Source organism: Phascolarctos cinereus, unplaced genomic scaffold, assembly GCF_003287225.1.
Source record: "Phascolarctos cinereus isolate Bilbo 61053 unplaced genomic scaffold, phaCin_HiC Scaffold_4;HRSCAF=312, whole genome shotgun sequence".
NCBI classification, from domain to species: Eukaryota; Metazoa; Chordata; class Mammalia; order Diprotodontia; family Phascolarctidae; genus Phascolarctos; species Phascolarctos cinereus.
Genome location: NW_027555847.1, coordinates 594,967,285 through 594,992,930, shown reverse-complemented (window position 1 = coordinate 594,992,930; position 25,646 = coordinate 594,967,285). Strand labels below are relative to the sequence as shown.

The window sequence follows — 25,646 nt, the reverse complement described above, 5'->3', positions numbered from 1 at the left end:
AAGTCTCACTTCAGGAAACAGCACAGTTACTGTGACAAGAAATGTTCACATATTATGCATGTAGTAAGAAACGACATCTTGTTTTACTCTAAACTAGTGTTTCCATAAAGACAAAGAAGAGAACCTACATTGCATTATGTAAAGTCCAGGTGCTTAGTGCCATATACTGAAGATTTCAACCAATGCTATCTGATAATGATTTTGTAAGGCCCTGCAAATGAACATAAAAAAGAGCTTTCTAACAATTAGTGCTGTCCAACAATGGGAAAAGTTGTTTTTCAGAGGTGAAACATGAATAGTAAGCTCCTAATGGCCAAAAGTCTTTGAGTAAAGGCTGACATCTACGGGTTTAAGGTTTGCAAAAGACTTTACTTACATTATATAATTTGAGCTTCACAACAATTCTATGAGAAGTACACTAGAGATATTAAGTGACTTGCCAATGACCACATAGCTAGTAGATTTAAAGAGAGGGCTTCCTAACTTTAAGTCAGTCACCTTGCCCCCTCACTACACCACACTGATAACCTTTCAGGGATGCCACAAAAGAGATTCTGACATTGGGTACGAGGTTGAAGAAATGACCTTGGAAAGTCCCTTCCAATGCAAGACTCCTTTTCTGAGTTATATGCTAGGTACTTGGCTAGGTGCTAAAAAAGTAAGATGAAGACATAGGCCTTTCTCAAGGAGTTTACACTTTAGGTAGGGAAGGTAAGACACATCTACAAGTAAATAGAATAGAGAGTAGAGCCTGTAAATCATGTAAAAGAGATTCAATGAAAGTCAATTATTTAGTTTAGCAAGTATTTATGGTGATTCTATGAAATCCCAAGCTATGCCATCATTTCTCTCCCCAATGCCAACAAGGCGAGCATGTTGGATCAAGAGTCTTACGTCAGGGTCAAGTGGTGAGCCATGGAAACCTCACATTCTGACAGAAGTTCAAGTTCTTGTTCTCTTCTGTTAGATGAGCTTCTAAGATCATTCCTTCCATATAAGGCTTAAGTCCATCTTAATAGCTTCTCCTGCTATCCATTACCACATAAAACCTGAACAAAGGCATGACTTTGTTTTAGTCCAATACCAGCAGCTCCAGCAAATGTTTACATTTCCCTTCTGAAGCTTCCTTAACCCATACCACACCCTAGCAACTACATAAAAATACCATTTACCCTGACTCCCTATTGTATACTTCCAGAGCCCTCTGGGTGGCTTTTAAACTTCAAGATACTTTCCAGGAGTGTTTTTCCCCCACTTTTGTTTCTTTGCTTCTAATCCATAGTTTTAATCCAGACATTTTAAGGTCAGTGTGGCACAAGGGAAAGAACAATGGATTTGAATTCAAAGGACCTAGGTAAAAATCTTTCTGCAGTAAATCATTTAAATTCTCTGAGTCTTGGTTTCCTGATTTATAAAAGGGGAACTAGATCCTCATCATTCAATCCTCATTGTTCAGTCCTATCTGACTCTTTGTGACCCCATTTGAGGTTTTCTTGGCAAAGATACTGGAGTTGTTTGCCATTTCTTTCCCCAGCTCATTTTACAGATGAGGAAACTAAGGCAAACAAGGTTAAGTGACTTGCTCAGGGTCACATGGCTAGTAAGTGAATGTCACCAGATTTGAACTCATGAAAATGATCTTCCTGATTATTCCAAGCCCAGGGCTTTATCCACTTCACCACCTAGCTGCCCTCTACTTAAACTGCTGATATTGAAATGATGAGAAACCAGAAGTTGTGGTGCTCTTCACTTCATAACAGTGCCTTAAGGGAAAATTCTCTTCTTATCCATTGCACACAGTTAGGGGGATGGGGGTGGGAGGGAGAAGCAACAGCGGGGAGAAAAGTTGCCTTTGTAGTGAGAAGAAGTCAAAACCTAAATTTCTATCTAGGACAAATTCAGACTGGCCTATATGAGATGATTCAACTTAGGTTTCATGACATAAAGTAAGGCATCTCAACCACTGCATCATTGAAGATGTCAAATAGAAGAACAAATGGGGCCAAAGGTGTCTAAACAGACAGGTCTGTAATAGGGGCACATGCTCCTTCAATAGTTGAAAACAACTGACCTTAGCCCCTAGCTAGCAATGATAATTTGTTAAACTAGGAAGTTACTAGATGCTCCCTTTTGTTCTAACTTCTCCCACTCCTAGCTCCAAGCTAAGGCTCCTTTTACCTGGCTTTATCTTACCCCAGTCCTTAGGTGAAGGAAGATGAATAGAGGAAGTCTTCTCCCTACAAAAGACTTTTTAAAAAAATTCTCTCTATGCTGATGATTCTCAGCTCAACTTTTCCCACTCTGAGGTTTCTTTAAATCTCCAGACTCACATCTCCAATTGCTTTTGAGATATTCCAAACTGGATGTCCCATAGACAACTTAAACTTAACATGTTCAAAATTGAACTCATTATCTTTCCCCTCAAGCTCTCCCCACTTCCTCACTTTCCTATTATTGTTGAGGGCACTACCAACCTCCCAGGCACCCAGGTTGTACACTCTGGGTATTGTCCTTGACTCCACTCTCCCTCACACCCCCAGATCAGTTGCCAAGTCCTGTTAATTCTACCTTCCTAGCATTTCTCATATGCACCCCTTCCTCTCCTCTGACACTTCCACCACCCTGGTGTAGGCACTGATCACCTCACAGGTAGACTACTGCAGTGGCTTACTGGTTGATCTATCCCCACTGCATCCATCCTACTCAGCTATCAAAGTGATCTTCCTAAAGCACAGGTCTGATTAGGGTCACCTTCCCCTTCCCTTCAACTAAATAAACCCCAGTGGCTTCCTATCACCCCCAGGATCAAATGTAAAATCCTCTGTTTGGAATTCAAAGCCCTTTGTAACCTGAATCTCACACAAACACACCTTTCCAGTATTCTTATACCTTTACACCTCCCTACATACCCTGTGATCCAGTGACACTGTCTTCCTTGCTATTCCTCACACAAGACACTCCATTTCCCAACCAACAACATTTTCACTGGCTGTCCCTTATGCCTGGAACACTCTCTCTCTCTTCTTCTTTGCCTCTTGGATTCCCTGGCTTCCTTCGAGTCCCAGTTAAAATCCAACCTTCTACAGGAAGTCTTGCCCAGACTTAGTGTCAGTGCCTTCCCTCTGTTGAGCAGCTTCCATTCATCCTGCATGTACCTTGGTTGTACATGGTTGTTTGCATGCTGTCTCCCTCATTACTGTGGGATGATGCTGTGTCCCCCAAGACTGTGAGCTCCTTGAGAGAAAAGATTGTGTTTTTCCTTTTTTGTATCCCCAGTGCCTCGCACAGTACTGGGTACATAGTAGGCACTTAATAAATGCTTGTTGACTTGACTTGTCCTTGTGTTCATAGGTCTGAGCTCTTTCCTGGGGGTTCTCCACCCCACCCTAAATGAATGTCTTTAAAAGACGATTAGAGGGAGCATTTGGCTTTTGTATCTATTTTGTCTTCCTGACTCCAAGGCCAGCATTCCATTACACCATGCAGCCCTAGGTAAGTCACAACTTCTCAATGTCTCAGGAAACTTTCTATTATTATAAGTTGCAGAAAAAGCTGATTTGCATTAATCACCCTATACCAGCATTCTCTACACCAATGAAATCACAGGTCTAGTAAATCTATGTGTATATAAATGTGTATATATTCATACATATATATATATATAACTTTGTATATAATTTAAAAATATATATGTAGATGTTGTTTCTCCTGATCAGAATTTAAGCTCTTGGAGGGCAGGAACAGTTTCACTTTTGATTCTGTATTGCCAGTGCTTGATATAGTACTAACAAATAGCAGATTCTTAATTATATGTTTGTTGATTGACTGATTGATTGTCTTAGGGATCATTTTGTGATTCATGCTCCAGGCCAGAATTTCTAGTTATGCTCTCCATGAGTGCATGTGGGTATAAGCCACCTTCACTGTCCCCCTTTTATAATGGGTAAAGAAAATGTGTTAGAACAATGTAATTGACAGATCTCATCTTATGTTTTCTCATTCTAGACTCATATTCATTCCAACTGTCAAATAGAACTATTGCAGTCTGATTATTTTTATTCAGGGTTAAATCAAGATCAGATATTGGTTCAACTGACAAGAGGATGGAAAGAGAAAAGATGAAGAGGAGACTCAAAGGGGAATATTTTTTTGTGCAGTAAAGGAACTCCTAAAAGTTTCATGTAAATTCAATCATATTTTAAACACACTAAGACAGTCTCACTACTTAAATAAACCCAAGTTTAAAAGGAAAGAATCCTTCATAAAACTAACCTAGACACATATACAGTGGTATAGAGCAGGGCAGAGACGTCCTACCTTCTTCTGGACAACAACATGTGCTAATTCAGGATTTGAGTATTTTAGGAATATTAAAGCCCATAGATGCTTCTCAGGTAGCCATGTGTGATGAACTCAGATCCTTAGAGAATGATGAAGCAATCTTCTTACTGGCTACTATTCAGGAAGACTCAGTGGACCTCAGAAAGGAAGTGACCCAGTCTCAGTTGCCTCTTCTCTTCCTAGTTGTAGTGCATGTTAATACTATTTGGATTCCCATTCTGATACCATGATGCCTAATTCTACATGGCAGGCAGAGTATGGGGACTCAATTAGGAGCCTTTGTTCACAAGCTTCTGGCTGCCTCTTTTGCTTTATTTATTTATTTTTTTTGCCTGCTCATAGATTACTAAACAATAATCCTGAGATGACTACATCCAGTCTTAAGGGATGAATCTATGAGTTTGACCAAGAAGTCTTGGGTTTATTAGTTGGAGTTGACTGGTGGCAGGGGAAGTTTCTGCATTGGAGAAGATATCACTGACAAGAGGAAAAGTTCAACTACTGGACTACATGAACTTGGAGGGAATTCTTTAGACAATGCAGAATTCAAGTGAAATGTAAGAATGCCTATTCAGAAATCCTACGAAGTGCTTCATGTTTGGATTATTTTAAATCTAAGCTTCCTGGGGAAGGTATAACAGTAATAATAAGCAATTGAATCCTGCTTTTAAGTCTTTCCATCAATGAATTTTTGTGGGTCTTGGGTTGGTTAAGCATTTCTTTTTTGGGGAGGAAATGAATAGCTGTCCTATAATCGGTTCCTATTGCACACTGAATGCCTTTCAACTTCACCCTTTTCGGAAGACCCTAGACATGGGCCAAACATGAGCTTTTGGTAATTTCTCCCCTGGCCACAGAGATAGGGATATAAGGAGCCAAAGAATGAAAAAAGGAGTAAACCTTTCTTTTAGGTGATCAAGATCCCTCATGGTTGAATCTGGTCAACACATGCATAGGTCCAGAGCAGATGTGTTCCTTAGTGTTTAGGATGTGCCCCAGCCCCTTAGGCCCATCACAGGCTATTATTGATAGTATGTATTCATACAATACTAAAGTATTAGCTTGACAATTGGGGTTTTCCTATATATTTTATTTTTCATGAAAATCACTTGGGTGCCCTTGGCAGTCTTCACCCTCTTTACCTTTCAGTCATAGAAATAGAAAAGAAAAGGCACCAGAAAGAAAAGTTGTAGAAAAACATGTAATTGCATAGGGCTGGAGGTGAAAGAGGAGGATGAGAATATGAGCTGCAAAGGAAAGGGGAACTAAGTTGGGCTTAAATTATTATTTTGAATTTCCCTATAGGCTTGCTATTCTGCATTGGGGAGCTAAAGGAACACAAAAATGTTGTTTTTAGGATCATAAAGTACTTAAACAATAAAGTATTTCAGAAGACAACTAGATCACCCCATTTCCTCCCTTTACGAGTGAGGAAACTGAGGCCCAGTGGAGGTTAAGTGACTTTTCTAAGATCACACAGAGAGTAAGTGCCTGAGGTGGGGGTTGAACCCAGATTTTCTCAATCAAAAGTGCAGTTTCCAGTGTATCACTGAGAAATGAGATTGAGACTCAAGAGATGAAGAGAGGGAAAAACCATAGCAAAGAAAGATATAGGAAAGAAAAAGAAAGAAAGAAGGAAAGAAAGAAGACTAAGAGAAAGAAGAAGGAAGGAAGGAGGAGAAGGAAGGAAGGAAGGAAGGAAGGAAGGAAGGAAGGAAGGAAGGGAGGGAGGGCAGATTTTGTAGTGACATGTTGATTTTAAGTATAAATGTAAAGGAAGAGGACAGACTGTTTCATAGAAGTGATCATGCTTGTAAAATGAAACTTTTTCCCCAAATACAATATGCTGTCAGGGAGAGCAGAGGAAGCAATCCCTATTACACACACCTGCCCCTTCCTGTTGGCTAAACTACAGGCATGACACAGGATGGGGAGGGAGCCCTTGGCTCGCTTGGCTAACAACAGCTGTTATTCCAACAGGCAGAAGCATTCCTGCAGAGGCAATGTGCTGTTAATCATTGTTTGCAGCAAATGAGAAAAGAAGTTAGGAATAAGAATAAACTACCCTGGCTAAAGAGATGTGGCCTCCTGAATACTTATGTATTTGCTTGCCTGCTGGATCAATTCAACAAATATTTATTAATGACCTACTTTGCGAGAAGATGTGTGCCAGGTGTGAAGGAAGGAACAGAGATTAATAAGACATAATTCTTGACCTCAAGGAGGTCACACAAAAGAAACACTTAACAAACCCAAGGTCCATAAATATTCATGTTCTAGTAGAAGCCTAAGCTCGAATGCATTTAGCTGAGTACTCATGCCTACCTGCCATGTGGGATCAGGCATCATGGTGGCGCTTGTCTTGCCACTGGACTTTGATGACTCTAGAGGAGTGAGGCTGACAACTTTGCACAACTATGCCAATCCAATTCACACACAAGTCAAGACATCACCCTGTGGCTCTATATCTGTGTTCTTGGTCCTACTCAAGAACGAAGGGTAAACAACAGCAGCCAGAGTGGAAGGGAGAGTCGTTTCCCTTTATCCCTCCAGCAATAGACTCAAATCGTGTTAACATGATCTACAGCTAGGGAGAGGATAGGCGATGGAGGCCGGGTTACTTCCTTTTAGAGGTTCACTGAGTCATCCTGATTAGTAGGCAATAAGGGGATTGCTTCTTCATTCCCTAAGGACCTGAGTTGTTCTTCATATAGGCGGGAAGACTTTCTCGGGGTAGGGGTGGGGAAGCCATAACATATTTTGGTCTAAAAAGACTAACTACTTTAACAATTAACTGTTGCATAAATGTTTTTTGTTAAATTATTTTTCCAAGAAGGACCTTAGATAAGTCATGTCATTTCTCTGTGTTAAATACAGAATTAGAATAGATTCTAAAGTCATGTCCAGTTCCATTATATATCCATTTTTAATTTTTTATATTTATTTGTCTTGAACTTAAATACAAAAAGACCAAAAAAGAGAATTTCATGAATACAGCACAACATGAAAAGGGGATACAATATAAAACTATGAATTTCTATTTCACAGTTTATTTTAAAAAACAACTATGTAATAAATACTAGACATCATTTTCAAAGCTACACTGCTTTTCTACGCTTCCTTCTAAGTTTTCTTTTGCTCTCTGCTATGCACTTTTAATTTTTTCTCCATATGATGTATATTTTTTTTTTCTGTTGAAATATGTCAGAGCTGTCCTTCCATACCAGATAGAAATGTCTGTCAGGGAACTACTTCCACTTTGAAAAAAAAAACAGCCCATGGATGGTGCACAGAGGAATCAATTGTGGTTTCAATAGCAATTCTTTCTCATGGGTTTCATTTACTTTTAAATTTTATTCTCATCCATATCCAAGTAGAAAGACAATTCAATAGAGATAGTGCTAAAAGGAAAGTAACCATTTTCCAAAGAATGCCTAAAGCTCACAGGAAATCAGACTGAAAATACCCAGATTATCCAACAAAATGACAATATGATAATCTGCAAAGCTTTGTTTATTGTTTGAAACTTGGGCTTTGATTGGCTTTAAATAATACTTCTTGAAAGTCAGTTATTCCAAATTATTTCGAATTTTGCCTTTAGCATTCCTACATGTGGCAGATTTGATGTAAGGGGACACTAATGTCTTCACAGTCACTAGTCCAAGGCTTTTGTTCCATAGAAACAAAACTGATTCACCTTTGCCCTCACAAATACCTTCTCTAATTATGATCTGCACTAGAAAAGAGACAAAGCTCTGTCATTATTAGTTCTTATCTTAGATTTACTCTAGAATATCTCAAAAGAAGATAAGGTTAGCACCTTTAGAAGTGTGCCTCAAAGGAGATTTTCATTAAAATGCTTTAAGTCAAATAATATAGTGTAATACAATTCACATTCTTCAATCTAGCCTTTATGCTGGTAAATTATGATGAAATTCACAGTGGAATAGTTCGCTTAGTCTAATTTACCACCATTGCTAATAGCACTGTGATTAAAAAAACCAACACAAAGTTTCCCAATTAGGAAATCCTTTATTTGACGGCCAGCCTCCAATCTATAAATGTAACAACTCCTAACCTAAAAGGGTAAGGAAGGTCAAAATGGAAAGAAATATGACTAGGTAATGTTCAATGACTAGGTAATTTTTTACAATGTTTTTGCATTAAGAAGAGGATGTGGAGGTGTCAAGAAGGACATTCTGATTATTCAAACACAAACTACTATGAGACTGTTTCAGCTTCTGACTTTGTTTTCCCACAACACAGTAGCATAGTGCCAGGCATGAGTAAGTATTTAATAAAATTTCGTTGATTGATTGACTGATGAGGAAGAAAAGAGGAAGTCTTCTAACCAGAAAAAGGAAATTCATTGCCAAATTCCTATTTGAAGACAATACGTACCGGAGAAATGTGCAAAATACTGAATGAAGCAAGAGTGGATAACCAAATATAATCAGATGATTAGGGTTCAACGTTCAGCCTCACACAATGGCTATGAAACCTTGGCTAAAAATTACTTAACCTCCCTAATGCTGATCTGCATCAGAAAATTGGAGATTCCTCCTTGGGAGTTACTTATATCAATAAAATGACTGTTCTGGTAATAATAATAATGACAACAACAACAACGATAGTAACAACAGCATACATAGAGACCATGTGAAATATTGAAAATAATTCTAGCCTTTGAATCACAAAGACCTGGATTCGAATCCTGTCTCTGGTATTCACTGTATAGGCTGGAGTAGGTCATTTAACTCAACTCTGTTTTGTTGTTCAGTTGTTTCAGTTATGTTCAACTCTTTGTGACCCTATTTGGGGTTTTCTTGGCAAAGATACTAGAGTGGTTTGCGATTTCCTTCTCCAATTCATTTTACAGTTGAGAAACTGAGGCAAACAGGATGAAGTGACTTGCTTAGGGTCATACAGCTAGTAAGTATCTGGCCCAGCACTCTATCTATTGCACCACCTAGCTACCCCTTAACAACAAAAGCCTTGGGTAAATCTACTCAGTCATATATGTTGCAGATCAGCATTGATAGAGGGCATTCCTGCCTTGGGAGAGTCCCACACTAGATGAAATCCCAGTTCTCTGAATGCCACCTTCTCATAGCCCATTAAGATTTTACAAGGTGCTTTCCTTACAACAACCCTATGTTGTGCCTAAGCACATGAATACACTGGCATCCATGTTTTGAAGATGAAGTGACAAACTCAGGAGGGTAAGGTGATATGCCCTCAGTCCCACAGCTGGTATTGGAGATGGGAAATGAACCCAGATCATCAGATTCTGAGAGCTATTTCTCTTATACTGCCTCTTTGATCAGTGGTATAGTCATAAAGAAAGACATCTGGAAGGCTAAAAATAAATGAGATTTAAATGAAGATTGAATGAGGAAATATTCACAAAGAGCACTTAGCATAGTGCCTGGCACACAGTAGGTGCTATCTAAATGTTTATGCCCTCCCTGCTCCCCTTAAAACTTAGTAAGCACTGAAGCTCAAGTTTAGTGCCTAATAACAGGGATTTTTAAAGCTAGGCTGGAGGCTGCCAGGATAGGAAAGAACTCCTGGTTAGGGGAAGAAGGCAAAACAATAAAACTCCAATTTTGCTTCCATTACAAACGAGAACAATCTTCAGAATGGGCAAGGTAGAAGGAAAATGCTTAACAGGGAAGTGGAACCAAAACAAATAAAGAAAAGTAAGTTAAATAAAGAGTACTTAGCTTCCCTTAGGGAGTTAAAAGTCACTAGGGTAAGCATAATATCAATCCCACTATAGTCTGCCTTGGCCCAATCATATTTGTAGCACTATGCCTATCACTGAATAATAGAAGGAAAATTAGTCACAGGGTGATAGTATCATACACCTGGAAGGGAGAGTCAAATACAATCCCTACATTTTACAGATAAGGAAAATGAGGCCAATTGGAGGCTAAGTGATTTGTCCAAGGTTATAACAGCATGAAATTGCAGAGGCAGGATTTAAACCCAGTCCCTCTGATTCCAAAACCAGTGCTTTGAGATCACAGAGACCAGATACAAGCCTGGAAGCCATTCCATAAGAAAACAGTATTGAAGGAATGAGGGCTTCTTAGCATGAAGGATAGAATGCTTAAGGAGGATATGATAGCAGTCTTCAAGTATATAGAGGATTATGAGTTGAAAGAAGTATTTGACCTATTCTATAAAGGCGCAGAGAGAAGAATTAGGATAAATTGATAGAATAAATCAATTGCTGGGAGGCAGATATTGGCTAAATATAAGCAAAACCTTCCAATAACTGGGGAAGTCACTCAACCTCTTACTACATCTAGCAATAACATTATAATTTGTAAAATAGTTGCCAATCATCTTTGGTAAAGGTGTTTTCTTTACTACTTACTGGAGTTCCTTACATCAATGGAATCACAGATTTGGATTTGGGGGGGAGGGGCTAGGCAGTGGAGTTAAATGACTTGCCGAGGGTCACACAGCTAGTAAGAGTTATGTGTCTGAGGCTGGATTTGAACTCAGGTCCTCCTGAATCCAGGGCTGGTGCTCTATCCATTGTACCATTTAGCTGCCCCCAGATTTGGATTTTTAAAAAGGGATAGGAGGACTTTCTAACAGTTATAACTTTCAAAAAATAAATGATTTCCTGTAGAGGGAGAAAGGAAATGTCCTTCGTCTTCACAACTTTCCCATTACTATGGAGGGTACCACCATCTTTCCAGTAACCCAGACTTACAACCTTAGTTATCATGCTTGTACTCCCCCCTCATAGTCACACAGTCACCACCCTAGTTCAAGGTCTCATCACCTCTTACCCAGACTATTGTAATAATCTTCTAACTGGTCTCTACTTCAAGTCTCCCTTCTGCAATACTTGTCCACTCAGCTGCCATTGTGATTTTCCTAGAGCATAGGTCTAACCATGTCATCCCATTATCCAAAAAACTCCAGTGTCTTCATGTTACTTGTATGAATAAATATAAAATCCTCTAACATGGCCCCTTGCTATCTTTCCTGCCTTCTTACTCCTTGCTTTCCTCTTAAGGCTCTATGATCTAGCTACGCTGGCCAGTTTGCTTTTCTCACAGACAACATTCTATCTCCTTTCCAAACCTGTGTTGCTGTTGTTTTTTAACCAACTGTCCTCCTTGTCTGGATTTGCTACATTCTCACCTATGCCTCTTGGCTTCCTTCAAGACTCAGCAAAGGTGGGTCCGAGATGATAAAGCAGAATGATGAAGTAAAGTGAGCACCCCCATCCCCAACTCCTCCAAACAGATCTAGAAAATACCACAGATCAAATACTGTTTGAAAAATCCAAGAAAAAAAATCAGTGAGTCATTTTTTTTCTAGCCTAGATCAGCATAGGGAGATAGAGAAGCCAATGGATACTGGGGACTATGTCTGGTCATAAGTGAACACATAGCATTATGGTCCAAGGACAGGCTATGCATCAGGTCAAGAAGAGCTCCAAGATCAGTAATAGAGGGGCCTAAAATTATTTAGGATTCAGGAGCAAGTTCCAATAGACAGCTCTGACAGTTACTGCCTGGTTCTGTACTACAGATCCAGGGTGGATTGAGTAGGGGACCTGAGCCTAGGGCTGGTGTTCCAGGGTGAAGAGTAGTCACAGATCTTAAGGCCTGTATATCAAGTAAAGAGCAGAGCAAGTTCTGAAGTAGGCAGCAGCTGCGTAGCTCTGAGCCCAGGAGCAGAGTGGGGTCTCAGTTCCAACTTCCAAGGTACTCTGAAGCCTGCAGAGGAATAACCAGAGCAGGAATCCTAGACCAAAGAGAAGCCTAGAGTTCTGTCACTCTGAAGTGACAGAGCATTATAGCTGACAGCAGATAAATCCAGCAGCAGTCCACTGGGACTGCAAACAAGGCAAGGCTGAAGATCTGCTGCTGATACCCAAACACAGGTCAGGAACTTACAGAACTCAGACCAGGGTAGAAGAGAGGGAGGCAGAGAGAGGGAAGCAGTGATCAGACATTGCTCTGGATCAGACCACTTTGAGAGCACTAAAGGCTCATAGGTCCCTAACCGAGCTATACCTGAGATCCTAGAATAACACAGCACTCAATACCCTAAGAAAACAGCAACAGAACTAGCCCAGACATTAACACCTGGTCCTAATATTAAACCCAACGTCAAGAAGTTGATCAAAATAATGAATAAGAAAAAAATAAAATAATTCCATCATGAAGAGCTGTTATGGTGATTGGAATGTTCAAGATGCAAATGCAAAAGAAGAAAATGATTACAAAATATAAGCAAAGCTTCAAAGAAAAACACAGTCTTCAATTAGAATTCCTGGAAGAGATGAAGCAGAAGTTTAAAAAATTTTTTTTAATGTTTTTATAAATAAAATGAGAGCCCTAGAGGGAAGAATGGAAAAGAAATGAAAGCATGGAAGAAAGGATTGGAAAGAGAATTAATAATTTGGAACAAGAGGTATAAAATTTTGTCTAGCAACAAAGTCTCAGAAAATTAGAATGAGTGAAACAGAATCTAATGACTCCATGAAACAACAAGAGACATTAAAATAAAGTCAAGAATGATAAAACTGAATAAAATGTAAGGTATCTCATGGTAAAAAAAAACTGACTTGGAAAACAGTGAGGAGAGCTAATTTTAAAATCATTGAAATTTGTTTTCCTTGACTATACATGTTTGCAACAACAGTTTTATTTTTCTTTCTTTCTCAATTGGGCTTGGGAGTAGGAAGGAGGAACGGTATGATTTTATTGATTGGAAAAAAATAATTAAAAAAAAAAGCACAAACCCTGCTGTCTGCCTTTCCTGATCTCCCCCCGTTTACTGACTTCCCTTTAAGATTGCCTTTCATTTATACTGTAGATGTCTTACATGTAAATAGATATTTGGATATTGTCTCCCCCTTAGAATGTGGGCTCCTTAAGGATGGAGACCATGTTGTGTTTTTGTCTTATATTGCCAGTGCTTAGCACAATGCCTAATCAATGTTTGTTGCCTGCCTAACTGGCCCTGCCACTGGACTTCTTCATGCAGAAGTTGACAGATCCACCTATCGGTGGTGATACTGGAGAGGAAATTCATCTACAAAGCAGGGGTTAACCTTGTTGTTTGCTGGGAGTACCTTTTAACTCTAAGCTTCTATAATTTTATGTCAGCCTGGAACATGGCAGAGAAACATTCCAGTTTTGCTGCTTACTGCCTATCTGACTTCAGGCAAGTTACTCTTCCTCTCTGGACCTCAGTTTCCCCATCTACCAAAGAAGGAGGATAATCTCTAACATCCCTTCCAGTTCTATGAGACAATGCAACTATAAACCTGAGAGTGGAAGAAAGAAAACACAGGGTAAAATTCTATCTTGATACTTGAAAAATATCAGTGATGCAGGAATATAGTAGTGGGGTTTTAGTACATTTTCATTGGCTAGAGGCAACCCTGGAGGACCAAGATGGAGAGGAAATAAAAAGGCATTCCTGGAAAGATGGCTTTTTCAATCCGAGGCACCTTATCAATCGTGAGAAGGGTGGGGCATAGGACCAAATTGGGGGGAAAAAACTGATATGGAATTACTATGAAAGGACACAAAGAAGGTGCTTGTTTCTTGGATTTTGCAGAAAAAGCTCTAAGTAGCATCTTACTGCCCGGGTAATGTCTCCTCTTTGGGCATTCTGTCTGGGTCATATAAGAGAGGTCTTTGTAGCACTGAGGTTAGTTTAATCTTGAAATTGTTGTGAAGGGAATAAATGACATGGGATAGAAACAATGGGTCCAGTTTTAAGAATATCCTTAGAAATCCGGAAGAAAGGAGAGTCTGTAATTAGGGTTTGAAGCTCTCCTGCTCTCCAAAATGATGTCATTTCCAAGTGAAAAGGGAGCCTTCAGTGAGAGGAATCTGAGCCTGGCAGTCTTTAATAGCTCAATAGGGTCTTGTGTGAAGAATTCCCTGCCTTTGGTATTAATGAGCAGTCAACAACTTTTTTTTTTATGTGAGTTTAAGGGGGTCAAAAAAAAGTCTTTTAAATTAAAGTCTTAAGGAGCCATGTTACAGATGAAAGCTTCCACTGGAATTGCAGAATTGTAGAACTGAAATTATTCCAAGGTGTGGACCATGTCTTCTTCTTACTATCCTGTGGACACCTTGCACAGGGAACTCATTCAATAAATGTTTGTGGTCTCTGAGGTTCAACTGTAAAGCTCTAGAGTTCCATGTTCCTTCCAATTCCACAGTTCCATGCTTTATGACTTCAATAAACAATCTTGCTCCAGCTCCTCACTTTACAGATGAGGAAACAGAGGTCCAGAGAGGCTCCATATTTTGTCTAAGGTCACTTAGCTAGAACTAATAACAATAACTCACAGATATATAAAACTTGATGATTTTCAATATACCTTTCTCAAAATAATGCTTTGAAGAAGAAAATGGAAGTGTTATCATCCCCATTTTATAGAAGAGGAAACTGAGACTCAGAGAGGTCAAATGACTTGATCGCACAGTGTCTAGTGCAATGTCTGGCATATTTGTTGTTTTTGTTCAGTCATCTCCAGTCATGTCTGACTCTCTGTGTCTCCATTTGGGGTTTTGTTGGCAGAGATACTGGAGTGGTTTGCCATTTCCTTCTCCAAATCATTTTACAGATGAGGAAATGGAGGCAAACAGAGTTAAACGACTTGCTCAGAGTCACACAGCTAGTAAGTATCTGAGGCCAGATTTGAACTCAGGAATATGAGTCTTCCTGACTTCAGATCTGGCTCTCTGTCCATGGCACCGCCTAGCTGCCCTCTAGCACATACTAGGCACCTAATAAATTCTTTTTTGAAAGAACCGAATGAAATGTCAGAGGCTAAATGTAGAATCCAAGTCTTCTTTACTTTAAGTTCATTATTCCTTTCATTATAACGTGTTGTCTCATATTCAAATGAGTGTTGTCCTCAAAATAGATACTTTGGGAGACTAATCACTCATGTGAACATTATTTTCATTACTCACAGCATTTCTGAAATTCTTATATGGGAACTATCTTCAGAAGCATGCAACAATAACAGTCTCATTGCCTTTTAGTCACACCTAATCTGGAGGATAAGGGAAGAAAGAAGCTTGACTTCAAATATTTAAAGTTATTTATTTAATTTTTTTAGAAATCTGTTTTATTGGTGCTTTTGTCTTCAACACTGTCATTTCCCACCCTCTGCCCACACCTAGATTTTAAGCAAAAATTCTCTTTTGCAGCTTGATCCTCCTCCTCGTTATTCAAATAGCTAGCATTTATATAGCACATTCAGGTTTGCAAAATACTTTAAAAACATAATCTCTTTTGACCCACACAACAACTCTGAGAGGTATATGCTATTACTATCCCCATTTTATAGATGAGGAAACTGAGGAAAATAGAGGTCAACCTCCAGGGTTACATATCTAGTAAGTGTTAGTCATGTTTTCCTGACTCTAAGTCCAGTGCAAGAAGTATTCCAACTGAACCAGTGAGCTGAGGAGAATGAGTGAAGGTGCGGGCAGTGCTGGGATGAGTGGCCAGGGACACTATGTCATTGGGGAGTGTCAGATTTCTGTAATTAGCTAGACAAGTAATGTGAGAGGAAAAGATTTAGTGAAAGGAGAAATTTACTGCCTATGGAATATGCACTCCAGAGTGCACAGTGAAAGGGGAAGGCAGTGTTTGGTCAAGACTTTGGGGTAGGAAGGTGGAGGGAGATGGGAATAAGGAACTAGGTAGTGGGAAATGGGCAATGGGGTTTGGATAATGATCTATAGAGGTTCAGAATCACTGGGAAATAAAGGAAATGATCATATGACTTCAAATCATGGAAAACTATGATCTCAGGATATCCAAGGGCAATGGAAAAACACATGATGAACATAAATAAGCCACAATACACTATCAGCAATTAAATTTGCACATGAAAAAAGTCTAAAAGACTTTACTGAGCACACATATGATTTTTAAAAAATGGAGATGAGCTAATCATGGAGTGAGAATGGCCTGCAATATATAAGCAATCTGATACTGGTATCCCTGAGATAGTAAAAGAATGAGAGAAAAGTCTTAGGTAGATCTTGGGGGGGGCATTATGAGAAAACATGGACAAGATTCATATGGGTGAGCAGGCTTAGAATGGATGCCATCTATATCAGAAATAATGAATATATATATATATGATAACTATCAAAAGGTAGTCTGAACCAACAGTTTTCTTACTAACTCAGTCCCCATTATCTTAACCATCACTTTTCCTCTTATTGTGGAGAGAGGACCTAGTGGACATATTCCACTGTAAACACCGAATAAAACTAAAGTAAGTGACATTTTAAGAAGTTTCTGCTTCTTCCCAGAGGAACTCAAGGCACTTGTATTCAGATGTTAGCAATGGAATTAGAAAAGCAAGCAAATGGCTTTGGGGGAAAGTTCTGCAATATGAAAATCATACCCAATCCTAATATAAGGGAGGGAGATTTCCCATCTGCTTCCTGCTTTAGTAGAAATCTATTTTCTTTCTACTTCCTGATTGTATTTTTATAGAATACATGCTATGAAGTCAATAACATTTTAAGGAAAAGCCTTCTGCTCTGCTAATGAAAAATACTCTTCTCGGTCTCTTTAATGAAACAGATTTAATTTTTTTAGTGCCTTATAGGAATTTGGAGAAAAGTTTCTTGTAGCCTTTTATTATGTATTGATTCAAGGATTATTTGCAACCACAAGAACCAAGTATTAGTCACTATGAATGTATCACACACACACACACACACACACACACACACACTGGTCTGAGCCAGGATAAGCAAAGAAAGAGAAATAAACAACACAAACCTTCCTCCACTGCCATATACCAAAGCATATGCGCACATAAACTTGTTTGCTGTGAAAAATAAATTGCACAATACTGAAACAAGAAAAATGAGCCAAGTAAATCATCTTACATAATTTTCTGAAGGCTTCCAAATGCAGTGCCCCACCCCTCCCCCAACTACGAGAGGAATAAGTCAGAACTAACTAAAATGCAGGGTCCCTAATTACTTTCCAACCATTTGTCCCATGCAAATTTCCCCTCCCCCACTTTTTAAATTCAATTTGATGAGAAGAAAACAATAAAAAAAATGGATGTCTTCTAATACTTTCAGTTCAGTTTTAAAAAGAAAAGCTACGTCCTACTATTTCCCTTAAATAATATTAAACTTGGTATAAAGTGACCCTTCATCCAAAGATTAGTCAAATTCTATTACAGTTTTCAAATTTCATGAGCGAAATTGAATGGGAAATCCTTGAAGTATTTATAACACCACACATTTTTTTTTAAAGGCAGAGCATCTTGCCAATTCTGCCTATTGATATTACAGGTGTACCTGACTTTGCAGAATGGGCATGATCTCAAGGAGAAAAAAATTATATAAATCAGATGTGGTTTTTTTTTTAATGCACAGGAGAAGCTAATTATTTGAGTGGATCCTTGGCTAAGACTTCTGCGAAACAGAAAAACCTGTTGTAAAGTAAACATTTACCCACGGAGACAGTATGGTAGAGTGGAAAGGGTAGCAACTTGTAGTCATGGGACTTCAATTCAAATCCTAGCTCTGGCATTTACTGATTCTGTGAATTTGGGTAAGTAATGGCAAACATTTATATAGCACTTACTATGTTCCAGGCACTGTGCTAAGCTAATAATTGTTATTATCTCATTTGATCCTCACAACAATCCTGAGAGGTGGGTGCTATGATTATCCCCATCTCACAGATGAAGAAACTGAGGCAAACAGAGATTAAGTGACTTGTCCAGGGTCACACAGCTAATAAGTGTCTGAGGCCAGATTTGAACTCTGGTCTTCTTGACTCCAGGCTTGGTACTCTATCCACTGTGCCACCTAACTGCAAGACATTTAATCCTTCTGGACCTTAGTTTTCTTATTTGTAAAATGAAGGGATGGACTAGGTATATGTCTTTAATGGCCCTTTCTATTTTGATCTATCCATTCTCTATGATCTATCTGTTCTCTGGCCTTTGCCACCACGCATAAGCTACAGTCTCCCTCTTCCTCAGTAGCCCCCTTCTCCCACCGGTGAGTTTTTCCTGTAATCTCCATTTTGGAGAAGGGACCAGACAGTGTTATCCGATTCTCCGGGCTTTGCTGCCATGTCCCTACCCCACCTTCCTCCCACTTTCCAGCTCCCTTTTTTATGTTTTGCCTTTCCGTATTAGAATTAGTCTCCTTGGGGGTAAAAATTATCAGTAAATACTTGTTGACTGACTCTATGATTTATTTTTTATAATTTTAGATTTTTACACATGGGACTTACCTGAAATTAGATTTACTTATGCTTTGACATGTTCTTTCATGTGTGGACAGATATTATTTGAATAGAATCGAAAGACCCACTTGCTTCAAAATAATCTTCCTCTCTTATCTATCGTGTTTTCCAAAATTTCTCTCATTAAAAATTAGTCATTCTTTTGGGTTAAGTAATTACCTTTAGAAATTCCATATTAAATGATAAAGGAAAGTAATATAATTAGGGCCATGGCCGAATTAAGGTGTCATAATAGAACGTCAAATTTTAGAAGGAGCTAAAACACTGTCCCACGACATGCTGACTCTCTCCAGCATTTATACTCCCAGCTCCTAACCATCCTACCTGCTTTTTCCCTACAGCCCCAAGTCTTTCAACAAAGTAGAAACCTCATAATGGTCCAGGAAGTGCTTCTTCCTCCTGAGGCCTCCCCTAGATGAGCGTTGCCCCATACCCTTTAACACCAATCCTTCTGCCCCTTCTCTTCAAGGGCATACATTTCTAGTTACTGCTCTAAGAACAACAGCCAATCTATTACCACAATTTGTTGTTTGCACAGTTGTTCAGTCATGTCTGACTCTATGTGAGCCCACAGACTTTGTTCATGGAATTTTCTTAGCAAAGATACTGGAGTGGTTTGCCATTTCCTTCTCCAGTGTGTCCCATTTTACAGAAGAGGAATTGAGGCAAATAAAGTTAAGTGACTTGCCCAGGGTCACACAGCATGTAAGTATCTGAGTCTGGATTTGAACAGGGATCTTCCTGACACCAGGTCCAGTGCTCTATCCACTGCACCACCTAGCTACCCCACAGTAGCATAGATTAATTCACTATCTAATTTACCATCTAACAGATATTAGGGTCCTGATGTAGTGAGCCTCCTCACAAGTAAATTTGATTACTAAAGGAAAAAAATGGTTGCAAAGAAGAGGTACATGGGAAAAACCCAGAATATAGAGACAAGGTAATGTAGTATGCTGCTGCTAGGGAGCTCAGGCTAATGTCTCTTCAGTTATGAAAAAACTGAAAAGAAACTGGATGGAAAGAGGTGAGTAAAATAGATAGCAAAGGTACTGTAGACACATTTTTCCTATGCTAACCTTTTGTCTGGGATCCATTCTGTACCTGTGTTACAAAGTGCGCTTTGCATAAAGTAGGTGCCTAACTCATGTTTGCTGAAATGGGAACATTCAGTCACTGGAACATCTCAGCATATTTCTCCAGGTGTTGCCATTACTTATTTTGGGGGTTGCCTTTCATGGGCCTAAAACCATCTTCTATACACAGTGAAATATAAGACGCTCTGCAATTCATGTTTTTTTGATGTCATGCCCTCAAAATGCCAAATGTTCTTCCTCTCTCAAACATCCCTCCCTTGTTCCTAAACAATACCCATTGAATGAGTTATTAGACTGTTCACATTTGTTTTAAGACAATTCCCCCTACAAAAGGCTAGTCATTTAACATTCTTATAGAGACCGTAGCAGGAATCAAGCTTAGACTTCACCCAGCACATGGTGTCACCTTTGGTTCTAATTAGAGACTGTTCATAGAACAGTAAGGAATTCAGAACCATGAACATTAAGGTGGGAGAGAACAGAAGGAATACAGATAATTAGCTACGATGATGAAATGTACAATTTTCATTAAATCCTAGAAGGATTTAACTAAACTGTCAGAGTCAGCTATGCTGGTTAGTTTAGCAGAAATGCTTTTTTTGTGTGTGTTACAAAAGATGGCTATTTGGAGAGGGACAGACAGGGAATATATTTGTAAATAAAAATAAAAAGACAGAACTTTTTAAATCTAAAAAGGATATTATTTTAACATATAGAAAGAGTACAAAGAAAAAATACTAGCACTCAAGAAAAAGAGAAAAGTATTAAATGAGCAATGAGGAAATAATCAGCTGAGTTCTCTTGTGGCTGCAGGGCACCACACCCTGTGAAGGGAAGAAAACCTGCCCATCTCCCCCTTCCGAGGTTCTTTGTTCAAACTAGACTTGTGTCTTAATCAAGTAAAGTATCCCTCCTCCACAGCTGGCACATTACACATGTTTTGGTTAAGCTATTTCTCTGAAAAATGCCCACAGGGATGTCAGTGATTGTGTCCTGCTACCAGAAGAATACCTAGCAATATACTTGGTCAACCCCCCACACAGAGCCTAGAGACTTGGGAATCTGGGGTGTGGATCTGCTCCTGTGGAGTATAGCAGATCTCTTTTTCCATTTCATCATCCTCCACATAAGGAAGGAGATGGAAGTACTGTGCTCCAAAAGGTGTGACAATTAACCCGCTTCCTATTCTATTGGAAGACCCTTTCACCCCATTGGCCTTTTACTATGGCAGCATCTGCAGCCACTTTGTCCCGGTAAGAAATGAGGCCTTTGAATTCCTACAAAAGAATGAGCCAAATTTGAAATAATCAATTCCTGCCAGTCTTGACACTTTTACTTACTTTTGCCTCTTCGTTGACATCCCAGGTGAAAGAAACAGCATTGTACGCAATTTCTTCAATGTTTCCAATTGTATTAAAACTTTCCTTGTAGTCAGCTGTAAGACACACACACACACACAAAGATTAAACAAAATTTGAAGAGATGCTTTTTGTATCATTGAATTCTGTGTCACTCATCCACTGACTGGAACAAAATTTTGCCTATTCTTCTGTCTCCATGGCAACAGGAAAAGGATTTTTGTTCTTGCTGATATTTCATTATTGCTAATATTCTACAAAAATGGTAAAGACATTGCACTATTAAGGGTAATAAATGCAAGCAAAGCAATATTCTTAGCCAATTTTTATTAGTTTTACTTCTTCACCCTAGGTTTTTATTATGATCTGTGAAGGTTTTCTATTCTTCTTCGACTTTGGATATCCCTCCTTAGCTACCCACTCATGCTGCAACTCCCACTGTCTTGCAAGCCCCATGTGGATTTCTTGGATGAACCAGCTCTGTAGAACCACAGACTCTTAGAGCCAGAAGGGATCTTAGAAATCATCCATCCCAATTCTTTATTTTCACAGATGAGAAAACAGAGGTTCCAAGTGGTTTAGTGATTTGCTTAAGTCTAAGGTCACCCAGCTCAGATAACGGAAGAGCCAAGACTTCAGTCTTGCTCTCCTGCTTCCCAATCCAATACTATTTCCAGCAACAACCTGCCTCTCCTAACCCAAGTTTGTGTTCATGTGTACCATTAGTCCGGCTGTATCATATGAGATTGTAGGCATATAAGGATTCCCTGACCAAAATAATTTTGCAATAATATCTTTACATTATGTTACAAATAATTATATACTCATATGCAATAATATATTATACAATATCTTTATATTATATATAGTAACTATGTTCTACTACAATGTTATTCAAGCAATCGTCAACTTGGTTCCTATGGAACTATGACCCCTGTAACATAATTTTCCTAACATTGCATTGTCATGGAATCAATGAAAACATTGAGTGGGATACACTTGAGGATTCAAGAAGTTAGAAGAAAATGACATATAGGTTCAGGAAGATGTAGTTTCAAGTCGAAGCTCAGCTATGTGACCTGTACAAGTTCCTAAACCTGCCATCTGTCAAATGGAGATAATAATAACTACTTCTGTCTTTCTCCCATTTGATCCTGCTGTAAAAATCAAATGAAATAATGTATTAAAAAACCTTTTGTAAACTGAAATGTCATCTAGCTGGCAGTTCTTATAATTATTGATATTACTAGAAACTGTAGAGAAAGAAAATATTTAAGGTTAGATGAGATACAGAGCAAAGGAAGACAACCTCTTGCTGTCCTATGACATGGAGAACTAGAACACAAAAACCTCTCAATCAAATCATAAAGCAAATCTTTGCTTCTGATATCAGAGCTCATTTTGACCTTAAGTGGCTGGACTCAGCGTCCAGACAAGTTTTCCCTGGGACTAGAACTTTAAGGTTCTCCAGAGAGCAATACTTAATTCCAGGAAAATAGTTGCTGAGTCTTAGCACTGTTTGGCTTTGCAGAGATCAAACTCATTCCTGTTTTTAGTTTATTTACAACCTTTTAATACTACTATAGCAAAAGACTAAAAAAAAATTGTTAAGGCCCCTATACGAAGTAGTGCCCCAGGGCCATTTTAAGCAAGGAAACAAGTGGCAAATTTTTAAATGAGGATTAAAAACCAGTATGAATGAGTCCAACACTCATGAGGGAAATCATGATGCTTCCTATGCTGTTTTTTTTCTTCTTCTGAGTTGCTCCCCAATGATCTACCCTTTTGGTTTGAAAATAGCTATTGCTCTAAATCTAGAACAGACAAAGGAGAGAAGTTAAACATAAAGACGGTATCACAGAAAGGATAGCTACTCCAAGGATCTCCCATTCTGCATGTTCCTGACAGGCTGCCCCGAAATTAGAATTTAGATGCTAATGTGGAAAAGAAAATGCAACTTAATAACACCTTGCATTCAGCTATAACTTTATACTTTCCAAAGAATCTTCACATACATTATTTTCATTGATCCTTAAAACAAGCCTCGGATAGGTAAAGTAGATGTTAAAATCTCATTTTACAGATGAAGAAATTGAGGCAACACATTATATAGATTCTTTCTTGGAAACATCTCTTGTATCTCTCCTTTTCCTTCATTCCTCCCCTGCCACCACCTTCATCCAGTTTCTTATTGCTTCAGACCTGGATTATTTGTTGCATCAAATTCCTACTTGGCTTCCCTGACTATAGTCTCTCTCCTTCCAATACACCCTGAATAGTTCTGCCAGATTAATCACCTTTAAACACTACTGCCATCATAGAACTCCTGTGCTCAAAAAATTGGCATGGGTTCCTTGTTGCCCACCTTATCAAATCCAAATTTGACTTTCAAGCCCCTCTATAATATTATAACACCCTATATAGCCAATGTTATGTCCCATCATGCCCAAACATAGCTTCTCCTCCCCAGGAACAAAGTTGCTTTATAATCCCATAATTAGATCATCTGTATTCCTGTATTTGTTCACATTGATCACCTAACCTGCCCCTACCCCAAACACACATCTCCCAGCCTGCCCCAGCCCATGCCAATCTTCAAAGTTCACCTAATCCCATCACCTTCTTGAAGCCTTTCTTAGTTCTCCCGACCCAAATTAACCTCCTCTTTCTCTTAATTTGTACAACTTGTATAATCCATTCTCCGAAATTTTATATTTAATTATGTATCCTATCTTGTAGCAATCACTAATCATTTTGTATGCAATTATCCTTGTCTCTCTGGCTAGACTGCAAATTCTTTGGAGGCAAAATCTCATTAAGTAGTTATACTTCCACATCATCCATAATGACCAGCAGCAAATACTTGTCAAGTCAAAGCAACCAACATTTCCTTTGTGTCTACCATGTGCCAGGCACTGGGCTAACCCCCAGAGATACATAGAAAGGCAAACATATTACTTACCCTCAAGGAACTCATGTTCAAATGGGAGATACAACATGCAAACAACTATGCCCATGCTCATTATTTTGGTGATGGTTCTGGCTGCCATGGGAAATTCAGCCAAATCATTCAGAGAATTATATAAAATGACTGGCAGCTGTCTTTCTAGGGTGAAAACAGATGGCTCAGAGCCCATCAACCATAAAGTATTGGGTGGATTATTTGTTCCTAAATTCATTACTTTACAGAAAAGCAGTACTGTGTAGTAACCTTAGAGCCAGAGTAATTTGGGGGTAATCTCAGAGGGAAGAGGGAGACAAGGAATATTTACTGCTGAAGATGGTAGCCATCTTTAGGGCAGGGGGCAGGGGAAGAACAAGAGGGAGAAAGAAAAATAGGGAAAAAAAAGAAATTTCCATGATAACTTTATTATACATTTAAAAGGAATAGCAAGTTGTATATAGTAGATTTGCTGTTTCATGTGCAATCATCTTTTTTTATTATATTGTTATGAAAATGCTCATTTTATTTCATAAATTAAAAATAAAATTGAAAAAAAAAGGTGAGATTCTAGCTGAGACTTACAGGAAGCCAGAGAAGTCAGGAGGATGCAGGGGGGCGGGGGGAATCATTCCTGGTTTGGGAGACAGCCAATGAAAATGAAGGGAGTAGAAAGACAGTTTCTTATGCAAGAAAGAGTAGTGAGGCCAGCCGGTCATACAACCACTGGATCAGAAAGTACATAGAGGAAAGTAAGGGGTTAAGAAGACTAGAAATCTGAGAAGGTATCAAGTTATGAAGGGCTTTAAAAGCCATACAGAGGATTTTATATTTGATCATGGAGGTAACAGAGAATTACTGGGGTTTACTGAACAGGAGTGGGTGATGGAAGCATGTGTGGAAATAACATGGTCAGTCCTTCAGGACTGATCTCTTACGTTGGTATTAAGTGGAGGATAGACTGGACTGGGGGGAGACAAGGCAGGGTGAGCAATTAGAAAACTATTGCAGCAGTCCAAATGAGAGGTGATGATGGCCTGTACTTGTCTGATTTCACTTACTTTCCTGGGTTAAACAACTACTTAATGAGAGATACAAGTTGGACTCAGCTCTCCTAATTCCTGGTTGAGCACTCATCCCACTACGTCACATTAGATCTCAATATTTATTGGCTGTGAGATAGGATGGTATAGCAGAAAGATAAAAAGGTGTAGTGGATTGAGTACTGGACTCAGAGACAAGAAAGACTTAGGCTCAATTCCTGCCTCAGAAATTTACTGTGTAATCCTGATACAATCTCTTAAACTCTCTGTGCTTCAGTTACCTCGTGTAAAATGTGTTGGTTAGATTCAATGGCTTCTAAGGACCCTTCCTACTTGAAGTCTATAATTCTAAGATTATGATGGACTCTAATGGAAAAACTGAGGGATTAATTTCCTCTTACCTGATGGCAAGATTTCAAAATCTCCCAACCATCTTTTCTGATTAAATTTGCAATCAACTCATCTTCAGTTCCCTGGTATCTAAATAAGACCCATGGTCCATCTAATGTGGTTTTCTATCTAGCACCAGGGGATGTTATGGAAATACATAAGATATATA

General features: G+C 38.9%; 1 protein-coding gene across 3 annotated transcripts in view; it reads right to left on the bottom strand.

The window, feature by feature from the left end:
- The window catches only part of GRHL2 (grainyhead like transcription factor 2), a 237,252-nt gene that overhangs the window by 73,487 nt on the left and 138,119 nt on the right, over window positions 1–25,646 (bottom strand). For all 3 annotated transcript variants that reach the window (XM_020969479.2, XM_020969495.2, XM_020969486.2), the window contains exon 8: window positions 21,086–21,180. In XM_020969479.2, the coding sequence (XP_020825138.2) occupies window positions 21,086–21,180 (95 nt within the window). The remainder of the gene's footprint in view (window positions 1–21,085; window positions 21,181–25,646) is intronic.